General features: G+C 45.3%; 1 protein-coding gene across 2 annotated transcripts in view; it reads right to left on the bottom strand.

Moving 5' to 3' along the window:
* Positions 1–12,898, bottom strand: part of CSRNP1 (cysteine and serine rich nuclear protein 1) — a 100,536-nt gene that overhangs the window by 8,698 nt on the left and 78,940 nt on the right. For both annotated transcript variants that reach the window (XM_042472724.1, XM_042472723.1), the window contains exon 2: positions 6,800–7,007. In XM_042472724.1, coding sequence (XP_042328658.1) covers positions 6,800–6,983 — 184 coding nt within the window. In that variant the 5' untranslated portion in view covers positions 6,984–7,007. The remainder of the gene's footprint in view (positions 1–6,799; positions 7,008–12,898) is intronic.

The following is a 12,898-nucleotide window of genomic DNA, read 5'->3' as shown; positions in this document are numbered from 1 at the left end:
AGAGCTCTGGTGCCACAATAAACTACAAATCCCACTGTTCCAAAGCAATGCACCACGGCAGTTAAAGCAGTGTTAAACTGCATTATTTTTGCAAAGCAAATGCAGCCTATCGATCAGGTGAGGTTTCAGCTGGAAGACATCTCAGGTCACATTCTTGCCCACGCGATGCTCCGGTACCTTTGACAGGGCCACTCATCTTTTCCAACCCAGGTGCATTCTGAAGCATTAGTAGTCCCCAGAGGACTATACCACATGCTCCTCCAATGTATATTTGGCTTGGCTCAGATTTCAGCCCACAGGCAAGCCCCGTTTCACACACACACACACACAAACACAAAGCAGGGTTAGCAAGAATCCCACAAGGTAGTGGTTGTTCTTCTTGTTGTTGTTGCTGCTGCTGCGCTTGCAATTTTTCTCAAGGAAATTTGTCCTCCCGACAGCAACCGGGGACATGAAATATTCATTGCACGCTACTTTAACTGCCTAAGCTCGCCATCTGCGCATTGTCAGCCAGGAGACTTGGAGAGGCCGTGGCAGCCATATATATATATATATATATATATATATATATATATATATATATATGCACACACCAGAAAAGGAGGGGTGACACAGACACCCAAACAGTTTAGTTGCTGAAGCTTGCAAGAAGGAGTCTACAAGGGGAATGGAGAGCACAAGAGACAGAGCAAGAAATCTTCAAAACAGCTGCTTTGATGACATTTCCTTTGCTCTCCACTGGGAGGAACTGTAAATCTATAGCCTAATCTCAAGGGGCTAATTTGAGAGCAGCTGCAGAGCAGTTAATCTTTATGCAGGTGATCCCAGTGTAAACACAGCCAGCTCAAGCGCCTGGTTTATCTTAAAAGCCCATGCTTCCAAAACATGAGTTTTATGCATTTTAGAAAAGTTTAACGTTTAACCTTGCTGGCTGTGATCAGGTGCTTCTTCCCTCAGCTGATGCAAATTTAGAGGAGAGACTTTTTAAAAGATGCATGGACCAGGAGCAGAAAAGCAGCAAGCTCAAATTGGTTTGCCAAAAATATGAAGGAGCCCAGAGGAGAGACTGCTCAACACAGATAGGAATCTTGCAGGAAGAAAGAGTGACTAGCTAAGCGTGTAAACACAAAGCTGGATTGACCTGAGTTCAGATCTTACCTCTGCCCATAAACTCACTAAGAGGCATTCAGCGTGACTCTTAACCTCACATCACCAACTCTGAAATATAGACAGCGGCACATAGGTGTGCTTAAAAAGGACAGGTGACAGCAGTGCAATACATCAGCATCGACCTTGTGCTCCCCCAGATGGGTTTAACGACAGTTCCCATCATCCCTAGCCAGCATGGTTAGGGATGATAGCAATTGTCATCCAAAATCGTGAAGGAGGTACCAGAAGGATGATTCCCTCACCATATGAAGCCACTTTCAGTAGGTTTCCCTGCTGCCCCACTTAAGCAGCTGAAGAATGTCAGGCCCAGATCAAATCTGTTTCTTTCTCCAGCCCTATCCCCAAACCTGCAAATTCCATGTATTTGCAGATGGAATTTTGCACAGAAAGAGCCAAGTCTGCACCCTTAGGGTTGAAAACAGGTATACTTCATTGAACAAACAGATGTGCTCTTGGGTATTGCTTCTTTAACAGAAAATTTGGTACCGGAGGGGGAAACAATGGTGATAGGTTCCTAATTAAAAACTAACAGTATGCCCATGTGAAATAAAACAGCCAGACCACATAAGCCTTGTACAAGTAGACAAAAACATTTTAGAGACCACTCAATTTCTTCTTGTTTTACTGTTCACACATGCTCAATAAGGCAGTGGCTGTGTTAATGTCTCTTTTAGGTAGGCAGGCAGGCATGGCTAGAGTAAGGTTGCTTGGAGTAGAATCCCACTAGTTACCAGCTTAAGCTTTATTACATGATTTAATGCAGATCTGCTGCTGCAACCCAGTAATGAAAATCTGTGTTTCTCCAGCTCTCCTTCACTGTCCTATTAATGCTGCTGCTGCTTTAAAAATCCAGCTAGACAGAGGATGAGGAGGAAAACTGGGGCTAGGTGGCCACTAAAAAAAGGAGCTTCTTTGGCTGCATCTGTGCTGCATTAGTGCAGTTTGGCATCACTTTAACTTCCATGGCTCAGTGCTATGGAATCCTGCACTGAGTCATGGCAGTCAAAGTGGTGTCAAACTGGATAATATCTGCAGTGCGGATGCAGCCAGAGTCAGAGGCTTTGTTAACTGAGGTACATCTGTTTTCTGTACTGTGCTTTTTAATAGGTTTCCAAGACAGCTTGGGAGGAGAAAAATTAGATCACAATCATAACTTTTAGATTGTAAGCCTGTGGGCAGGGAACTGTCTGTTATCCCCTCTATTGTAAACCGCTCGGATTCCCAGTGATTGGGCGGTATATAAATAAAACCTATTATTATTATTATTATTATTATTATTATTACTATTATTATTATTACTCAAAAAGACCAATTATGACACTAAGTACCAAGAACAAAGGGGAAACAAACACAATGGGGGAAAAACTCAGTATAATAGCAATCAGTGGAATTTAAAACAATAAACACTAAAGAGGATAAAACTAAGGTATAGAGAAGCATAGGAGCTGGGTTTTTTTAAAAGATGTTTATACCACATTTAAATGACACAGAATCATAGAATCTGAGAGCTGGAAGGGACCACAAGGGCCACTAGTTGAAGATCGAGAGTCCACTATCCTCTGAAGCAGTCAGCTCTTATAGTCAAGAGGTTCTTCCTAATGTTTAAGCAGAATTTCTTTCCTTCTCCTCCTTGTTGTTGTTGTTGTGTGCCTTTCTGGCTTGTGGCAGCCTTGAGGAGAACCTGTCATGGGGTTTTCTTGGCAAGCTTTGTTAAGAAGCGATTTACCTTTGCCTTCCTCTGGGACTGAGAAAATCTAACTTGCCCAATGCCATCTAGTGGGTTTTTCTGGCCAAGCAAGAATTCAAACCTTGGTCTCCAGAGTCATAGTCCAATGATCAAACCACTAGCAATAAACTAATACATAAATAAGAATTGCAGAATACCCACTTATGGCTCACAACACAAATGGTAAAACTGAACTCCAAAACGGACTCGGTCTGCCCTCCATCTCAGTCTTTTGGGGCTGTGAATTCCACAACAACAATCAAATAAGCCCAGGCTGCCCACCAGCTGTGGTGTGACACCTGCTGGGGTTATGCAAATCACATGCAAATTAACCACATGTCGCCAAAATATGCAGACCGGCTGCAGATGCAACAACTTGCAGGACGTGTCTGTACAGCCCTCTGTTCCAAACTATTTATTTCAATTACGGAGGAACATAAAACGCCCAACGCTGCTCCCAAATGCCGAAGTGGGTCCCCCACATTTCTAATCCTAGCAAAATAATTTAGTACAAACACAAGAAAATTGCTCCCTCTCTACTATGAATAATGGCACATGCTTAAGCTTCCAGCAGTTTTAGCTTAAGATAGCAATTTACAGAATTCAATTAAACAGAGATACAGTATGCAAGGGTCAAACCAATCTAAGTGCATCTATGAGATACGTTTGCGCTGGTTTGGCCAGATCGATCTGGAATCCATTTACTTAAAATTGGCACAACTCTTCCTTATATTAAATAATGAGGCCCATGCCTCTCTGGGGAGAGGAATGAAGCTCAACAGCTGCTAAGGAATCTACAAGCCAAGGATTAAAAATGCAGTATCTATAGTGACCGGTTTTCAACCACCATCACCCTCCCCTACTTCTACAAAGGGTGTTTGCTGAGGCGAGATGGAAAGCTTAGCCGTTGAAGGTACCATAACCTTGATCCTTTACACACACACACACAAATCAGTTATCAGCAATACTGCTGATCCAAAGCTGAGCTCAAATGCAACGCCGGCACAATTTGAGCTGCAGTGACATATTTCAGTTTAATCCCTTGCCCCCAAAATATGGATTTATTTGATTTTTTTGCAACTTCTGTTTAAAAACCAAGAGGGTTTTTATTAAAGAAAAATCTAAGGTATGTTCATGACTCCTGCAGAAAGATCCACAAAACTGGGGGAAATGCCCAATGCAATGGCCTGGAGATGACAGGTCAGCTGGGCCTCGCAGGGAGGTTTAACTGACCCCAGTTTGGTTTAGTAATATTTTACTTTGCGACTTCCATGATTTCCACTGGAGTTTGTTTCCAGGCCCCCCCATGGATACCAAAATCCATGGATGCTCAAGTCCAATTAAATACAATGGCACAGTGAAATGGTACCCCTTATATAAAATGGCAAAATAAAGGTTTGCTTTTGGAACATATGTTGTTTTTGAATATTTTCATGCCATGGGTGGTTGAATCAATGGATAAAAAATTGGTGGATACAGTGGGCTGTATTTCTTGCAGTGTGAATTTTCCTGAAGTGTGGAGGAGCCTGTAATGTTTGTTAAAACCAGTAACCACTACAAACGCAGAGAGGCTTCTGAAAATAGGATGCTCATTCAAGGACGCTAAATGCAGTAGGCTGTCCACATCCACTGGGGTTAGGGGTGCAGAACTCTCATGAAAGTGGAAAAACTACCAATAAACAACCACTATTTTTCTTTAACTTGAGAGAACACCTAAGTCCTCCAGCAAAACTCTACGGACAACATCCACTAGAATGTGACCACAGAATTGCACTGGAAGACCTACAAATGCTAGGTCCTTCATCATCACTCTAAGATCAACTTCCAGGTGAATTGTGCTGGAGGACCTAGAGATTTGTATGGAAGAACATACCACTCAAATCTGTGAATAATCAAATCTGCAAAATTCAAAGCTGCAAATGTGGAGGGCTGACTGTATGTGAATCAAACCATGAACCGGTTTATGTCAGTCTTCTACTTTCTGTATCAACAAGATGTCATTTCAGCCATGGGTTTTCTCATTAATGCCTACACAGGCAGACACAGACACACACACACTTACAAAGAAAAAGTGAAAAATGAAGAGGAAATGTAAGATAACTATTGTTATTGTTGTTTTGATTGTATTTGAATATATGCAGTCATTCCTCTTCCTTCAAATTTTCTGAAATGCTCCCCCCCCCCCCTTCAATCAAGGCAGGGAACACAGGAAGTTCATTGTTACTACACAAAAGGCCAGAACACAAAAAGAAAGAGTCTTTGTCATTCCATGACTTCCAAAAGCATTTTGAGACTGCAGCAGGTTTGCAAATGTCTACTAAATGGACCTTAGAAACAAAATATTCCCAGAGGTCCAAAGGAAGATTTATTGATTAAAACTATTGCCCTTCATTAGAAGGGTAACAGATGGCATTTCTGCAGAATGTAGGTGTAGATCATGGCTGTAAAAGATAGAGAACTGAGAACCACTAGGAAAAGACCTCAGCTGAGCAGTTAGAAAATGTTAATTTAGCACACTGCATGTTTTGCTGAATAAACTGGAATTATTCAGAACTGGATTCTACTTGTATTCAATCAGCTAGTTTTTTTAAAAAATTAACTGTGTGTGTCTAAAGATAATTTGTCAGTATGCAATTGCTCATTTTAGAAGAATGTAAACAAACAAAAAAATCACTGAGCTTGGATTGAGATATTATGTACTTGAGCCAATAATGCAAAACACTGCCCAAAACATATTCCCTTCTGGTTCAAACACATCATCCTTATCTTACTATGAAATCTTACACTTAGGTTTTTGTCCATTCCATCTTTTAACTGCGAGCTCCTTTCCCCTCTCGATACACAGCTCCATCAATTTAAACTTAATGATCCCTTTCTGCACAGGTAAATTTGCAGCCTAATTTAGGATCCCAGGTCTGGCCAAATGTTTTGCCAATTTCTGTTCTGAGCAGCGGCAGTGTTATACAGTATGTGTCTGCTTGCCAAACTGAAGGCGACATGGAGAAAACCACATAGACAAACACATGTGCTTGCATGAAACAAAAAAAGGATAGGCTGATATTAAAGAATGTAGTGTAGTGGTTGGAGCAATGGACTAGGGGCTTGTCTACATGATTAAAATACTCCTCATTCTGCCTGAATATGAACCCACTGCATGCAATTCAGAGGAGTTCAGGGGGGTTGTATTGTTGTTGTGTGCCTTCTGACTTACAGTGACCCTAAGACACACTTATCATAAAGTTATTCCATACACACACCCCAAATAACTCCACAAACTCAGCTGAAAGAGGCTTCGCCGTTTTTACCGGAGTATCTATGAATTTCCGAAAAGATGTATATTATCAAATGTGAGGCCATCCATCCACCTCTGCGTGAATTTGCATGGCTGTGCATTTTCGGCAGAGGGTGGGCAAATAAATGTGAATTTGCACAGGAAGTGAAGACAATTAAACATTGGATGTGGATGTGCAAAAATCCACAGCAATTCATGTAATACACTTATGTGTAGACTAGCCCTAGTACCCCAGAGAACTGGGTTCAAATCCCCACTCAACCATGACACTCACTAAGTAACGGCAGGCTTACTCATTCTCTCTCAAGAATTGTCAGAAGGATAAAAACAGGTAGAGGAGAACAAAATATGCTCCCTTGAGTACTGTGTGAGTAGGTTAGCAAATACAGTCGATCCTCTGTTTTCATGGGGGATCCATTCTAGACCCCCCGCAAAAACAGAGTTTCGTATATATTCATATATTGAATATAGGTGCGGGGCTGTGGGAGTGCATCTTGGGTATGTGCCCCATTATTTCCCCCTCCGTTCGTCCCTCGCACATAAGTGAGGGATGCGGGTTCAAAACCCGCGAAAACAGAGGGAGGACTGTACAGTATGTAATTAATACTTACGGGTGAAGTCTGAATTTAAGGCCAAGCTGGACTTGATACCACCTCCTCGTGAGCTTTCCTCATCTGATTCCCACCCTGAAGAAGCTGAAGAAGCGGAGGAGGAGAAAGGAGAGCAGGATGATGAAGAGGAATAGGGAGCGTCGTCTTCCAATTCATCATATTTTCTTTTCAATACTCCTGTCATGGTTACTGAGGGGTTTTCATATAACTGGGGGACAAAGCAGAGAGGAAAAATAGCTGTTAAGTAACAATTTGCACCATCTTGCATGGTGATTCTTTAGTAAAATACATGTGCACACCAGGAAGTCTTTGTTGGGTTCTTAACTATGTAGGTGCTAGCAGTGTTCCAGGAAATTCTGGGGCTTTGCTTCAGTAAGAAGATCAACTTAACCCAACTCATGGCATTCTGATTTGATTTGGACTACATCTCCCTATACTATCAGCCACCTGGATGACATCAGGTTGGGTGCAGGGGTGGTAGGTGAAAGATGGGTTAACACACCATCAATCTTTTCCTTCAATGTGCACTGTGCTGGATGTGTCTGAGGGCACACCGCCATTCAGGCATGTTAACAATGAGGTACCAGTGAGCATAACCAGTGACCAGAGAGCCTGGCAATCTACTTTTTTGGACTATAACTTCCAGAATCCCCCAGGCAGCACAGCCAAGGCTTTCCTTGAGCACATTTCCCAGCAGAAATATTTACAATTTGCCCATCAAGTATCTAGCTGGCTCCCAAATGCACTTGGATGGTGCATCTTGGCTGTTATTACAGCTGCTCTTGCTCTCTCACACACGCAGAACATTCTCTGGGATTGTTCCCAAATTTACAGCAAATTGAAGTGGTTATTATGATGGTCTCAAAAATTAGAGAAAATGAAACAGGCTCAGAACTCATCTTCCTATTGCTACTAAAAATCCCTGTACAACTTCAGCATGCAAAATATAAACATCAAATTATGCTTCAAACAAAAGGGTTGTGTAGACGCTTATTTCAGGATGAGGAAAAGGGCTGAGAAACAGTAACAAAACTAGTCAGTACAGACAGTTAGTGTGGACAGAAGAACACTATGATGGTAACAACTGCTCTCTGCTAGAACTGGCAGTGACTCTGCAACAGACACCTTTACTATTGTCTGCTATCTGATCCTCTGGACATACTGAGGATTCAACCTGTAGCCTCCTGCACATAAGCCAGATATTCTAACACTGAGCTATAGAGAAAACAGAGTGTACCATCTCACTGCAGGCCTGTAAAAATCAAGACAAAGGAATGAATTAAATAACCACTATTCATCTTGCATCCAAGCACTAACCAGGGCTGACCTTATTTAACTTTCAAGACCAGATGCAATTGGATCTTTTATTATCCAGTGGAAGACAGATTGAGACATTTCAACAAATGCTACCCAAAGGCCACTTCAAGGTTCACACAACTAGTTGCCCCAACTCTTTGGATCCTGGTTGCAATCTCCATCTTCAATTTACTTTTCTATATGAGTCAATTGCATTACCCCACTCTTGCTGAACTGCAACTCCCAGGTTCCCCCATCACCTGTGATGCTGGTAGGAGCTTGTCAAAGTGCAATTATCTGGGGAACCCATGTTTGCAAGCCCCTGGCTCTAATGCAATGGTCTCCAAACTCTGCCCTTTAAGAGATGCTGGACTTCAGCACCCAGAAGCCTCAGCCATGTTGGCCAATAGTCTGGGATTCTGTGAGCTTAAGTCCAAAGAGCACAGTTTGGGGACCACTGCTCTAGTGTAAAAGCTGATCCCCCCCCACCTGACTAAAATTTTATACTTGCACAAGCTGGAGAAGGAAGGGAGGAAAGTCAAGCCCAAAGACAAACCAAAACACACACACAGCCCAGGAATCAAAGTACAACACGTACTGCCACAAGGAAGCCCCATGTTTTGGCTGCACACTCGCAAGGGCTGGGCCTTTAATTCCCTCCCTTTCTAAGCAGCCTTCTTCACTCACGCTAACTGACTAAGCCACTTTGCAGAGAGCAGCATCGAGAGCAGCAGCAGTCCCATGTGGGGAAAGACGCACAAAGCATCAGGAACTGCTAGCTAGCCAAAGCCCAGCAAAGCCCTGCCTCGCACGCTCCTTTATCTGCTGCTCAGCCAAGCCATCCTGGCTGCAAAACCAATGGCTCCCCCTTTGAACAACAGGGCAAATTAAAGAAACCAAAAAGTGACAAAAGGAAACCTGAAGCCAACCAGCTCAGCTCATGTTTGGACAGCTACATTCTTTTCGGGAGTTCTTTTGCAACTGTCCAAACAAACAAACAAAGCTCTTGGCCCCTGTAGCTTCTCTCTGGACCCATTCCCTTGCATCGAAGACACACAGCGTTCCCACACAAATGTGCCACTGCAAACAACAAGACAGCCCCAAGGGTTTTCAATGGGGCCTGGGAGCTGTCACTACCCAGCAAAGGTTGCCCCAGAGCTGAGAAAGGTTAATGTTGGGGAGTGACAACTTCCAGAATGTGAAGCTGTGGTTTTACAAAAGATCTAGAAAAGAGGAGGAACAGCGAGAGGAAAAGAAAAAGGAAGGAAGGAAGGAATTTCCTCAATGTCCGGACAAATGCACAACTACTGTCATCTCAGCAGGGGAGCCAAGACTTGAATTATCTACAACGCCCACAAACATAGTGTTAATTTGTTGGAATTGTGGGTAACTAAAAGGAAAGTTTCTAGATTCAGGTTTTTTTTCAGGGGGTATAAAGTGAGGCACTTGTCACAGGTAGGTCCTCAAAGGGACCTGCTGCAAGCACCAGCAGTTGCAACATGGACGTGCTGGACATGCTCCCCCTATACCTGTTAAGTACCAGGTGACACAAACTTTGAAACACAGTACACTGGTACCCCGGGATACGAATGCGCCGCGTTACGAAATTTCCGGGTTACAAAAAAAATCCATTCAAAAAAACTGTTCCGGGTTACGAAGGTTATTTCGGGTTACGAAAAAAAATTTGGTGCTTTTTGGCGCTTTTTCGCACCAAATCGCAGCTTTTCCCCATTAGCGCCTATGGGGCTTCGGCTTGCGAATGCTTTTCGGGTTACGAATGGTGCCGCGGAACGAATTAATTTCGTAACCCGGGGGAGCCCTGTATGACCACCTGCAGAGATGGCATCCCCCTGGTACTCCTCTACTTGTATCTGGATGTCAGACTATACCTGTATCCATCCCTCACCCCTGCCCCAAACATTTAACTTTGCCATCCTTCATGTACTGTGTGGCACAGTGGCTAAGTATTGCATTCACAAGGTTGTGAGTTTGATCCCAAGGCTCCAAGGTTGACTCAGCCTTCCATCCTTTCATAGGTCAATAAAATGAGTCCCCAGCTTGTTGGGGACACTAGGTTTATATATTGTAAAGCATGGGTTGGCAACCTGCGGCCCGCGGGCCGAATCCGGCCCGTGGAGGCACCAGGACCAGCCCCTGCTCGCTCCTGCCGCCGATTGCCGCCACTCCGGGCACCATTTTGTTCTTTAAAATGGCGGAGAAGTCTCACGCGACCTTCGCCGCCATTTTGAATAACAAAATGGCGGCACCCATCTAGGAGGCCCGGTGTGCTCGCTGGAGCCGTTCGAGGGCTCCAGGGCCACATCGGGCCTCCAAATGGGCGCCTCCCTCCTGGCTCTGCCCTCCGCCCTCCACCTCCCCCCTATAAATGGAAGAGCGGGGGGGGGGGAAGGAGGAGGAGGAGGCAGAGAGAGAGAGAGAGAGAAAGAGAAAGAAAAAGAAAAAGAAAGAAAGACCCAGACCCACTGCCACGGCCACAGGCCCGTAGCTAAGGGAGGGCAGGCGGGGCACTGCCCCAGGGCCCCCAGCCAAAGGGGGGCCCAAGGTAGGGTTGCCTAAAAAACATGCAGCAGCAGGGCCGTTGGCACGTATGCGTGCCATCGCAGCCGCCAGGAGGAAGCCGGAGGGAGCTGCTGTTGGCTGCTGCACGTGGCTGGCCTGGGCTGGGGGAGAAATATGGCTGAGGCGCTGGTGGAGGCCCATACTGCTGCCACCCTTCTGGCCTCGCTGCAGCCCGAGGAGGATGTGCCCCTGAAGGAAGAGGAAAGGAAGAGGAGGAAAGCCCCTTGGGGAGAGAGGGAGGGAGGGAGATGGTGTCTCCTGAAGCCAAGCTCCAGCAACTCCTTCCTTTGTTGTTGTTGTTGTTGTTGTGTGCCTTCAAGTTGTTTTGGACCAAGGCAACCCTATCCTGGGGTTTTTTTGGTCCTCCTCTTCTCCTCCTCTCCTTCTTCTCCTCCTTTCTTCTTCTTTTCCTCCTTTCTCTTTCGTCTTCCTCCTCCTGATGCTCTCCTTCCTCCTCCTTTCCCCCTTTCTCCTTCTTTTCCCCCTTCTCTTCTTCTTCCTCCTCCTCCTCCCTCTCCTCCCGGGGTGTGTGTGTGTGTGTGCTGGAGCGTGGAGGGTTTTCTGGGGCTTGCCTTGGGTGATTGCCATCGGGCCCTGGCTAGAGGAGGCCCAGAGCCCTCCTGTCTGTTGGGGCCCTGCTCCACCCCACCGCCACTTGGCCCCAGAGGTGGCTCACCCTCCCAACCAACAAGACCCCTGGGGAGGCTCTTCTCCAAGGGTCGGAGCACCTCCTGTGTTTGTCGTTTCACATCATCAGTTAGTTTTTAGTGGCAAGCTTTGCCATTGCCTTCCTCTGAGGCTGAGAAGTGTGACTTGGGTGTGTGCAAGTGTGTGTGTGTGTGTGCATGGCGCCTTCAAGGGGTTTTTCTTGGGAGGTTTGTTCAAGAGGGTTTAAGATTTGCCTTCTTCTGAGGCTAGAGTGTGTGCTGTCTCAAGGTTTCTTGGAAGCTTTGTTCAGAAAAAAGGGGGTTTGCCTTCACCTTCCCTTAAGGGTGAGAGTGTTACTAGGCCCAGTGGGGTTTTTTAATAACCAAGCAATGGATTGAAACCCTGGTCCTGAACCCTGGTGTCCGCCTCCAGCAACTGGCCTCAATCTGCGGCTTCCGGAGTGCCATTTAATTAAAACCTCAGAGTGAGCCAAAATCTCCATGTCTTTGAATTCAGTTTTAGTTAATTATTTGAAAGAAACGAAGTTGGCAGGCATGACTTTCCAAAACCCGGCTTCCTCAGAACATTTAGTCTCAGTGGTGATACCACAGCGCGAGGTTGGTTCTTGGGGAGGGGGGGGTTATCGGAAGCTAAGCACCTACTAGCCTGTTCCTTTGTGTTGAGAGGGTAGTGCATGCATTGCCTTCTGCTTTGTGGCCTTCTGGTAGGCCTGCCAGAGGGGAAAGTGCTGCAAATATTGATATTTATTATGCTTATATTTAATTATTTATTGTTGGGCTTCAGTCCGAAGGAAGGGACAGGAGGAGGAAAGGCCAGGCAGCACGCTCCTTCTCCTTGGCGGGGGCTTCAGTGAAGTCGCCGGCCGCACCAGCATGCAGCTCCGCCGACACCGGAGGGAGGAAGCTCTGCCAGCATGTGGCTGCCGGGCCCCCGGAGGGTGGAAGCTCCGCCACAGGGGCGTCGCTCCGCCCGAGGAGGGTGAAAGCCCACCCCCCGGCTTCGGCACACCCCCAGTTGTCTGAGGGACAGGCAACCAATCTACCCGCTCCCTCAGACCCCCCAGCTCAAAAAGGTGGCCTACCCTGTGTAAAGAGTAGAGAGTGCTTTGGATTGCAACGGATAGCTGTACAAAATGTAAATACTATTGCTACGGCGCCCTCCGTATCCACAGGTTCAAACCATCCATACCTGAAAATATAATATAATATAAGATAATATAATATAATATAAATAGATTCATTCCAAAAAGCAAAGCCTTGATTTTGTCATTTTATAGAAGGGGAAACCATTCAATTATGCCATTGTATTTAATGGGACTTGTGCATCCACAATTGTTGATATCCATGGGAGGGCCGGGAAACCAACCCAAGGTATACTGTTCAATCACCTCACTTTGTCAGGATATGTACCTTAAAAATATAAATATATTAAATAATCCCCCACCATCAGACACCCTCTCTCCCTTGATTTTACCTCTAGCTCAGTGGTGACAGGCAACTTATCATGTGTTCTAATGTTATTTAATTGCAATTTCCCCATCAGGCTATAGCGGCA

This window comes from Sceloporus undulatus, chromosome 6 (assembly GCF_019175285.1).
Source record: "Sceloporus undulatus isolate JIND9_A2432 ecotype Alabama chromosome 6, SceUnd_v1.1, whole genome shotgun sequence".
In the NCBI taxonomy this organism is placed as follows: Eukaryota; Metazoa; Chordata; class Lepidosauria; order Squamata; family Phrynosomatidae; genus Sceloporus; species Sceloporus undulatus.
Note: the sequence above shows the minus strand (reverse complement) of the source record. Positions and strands in the feature narration are given on the sequence as shown.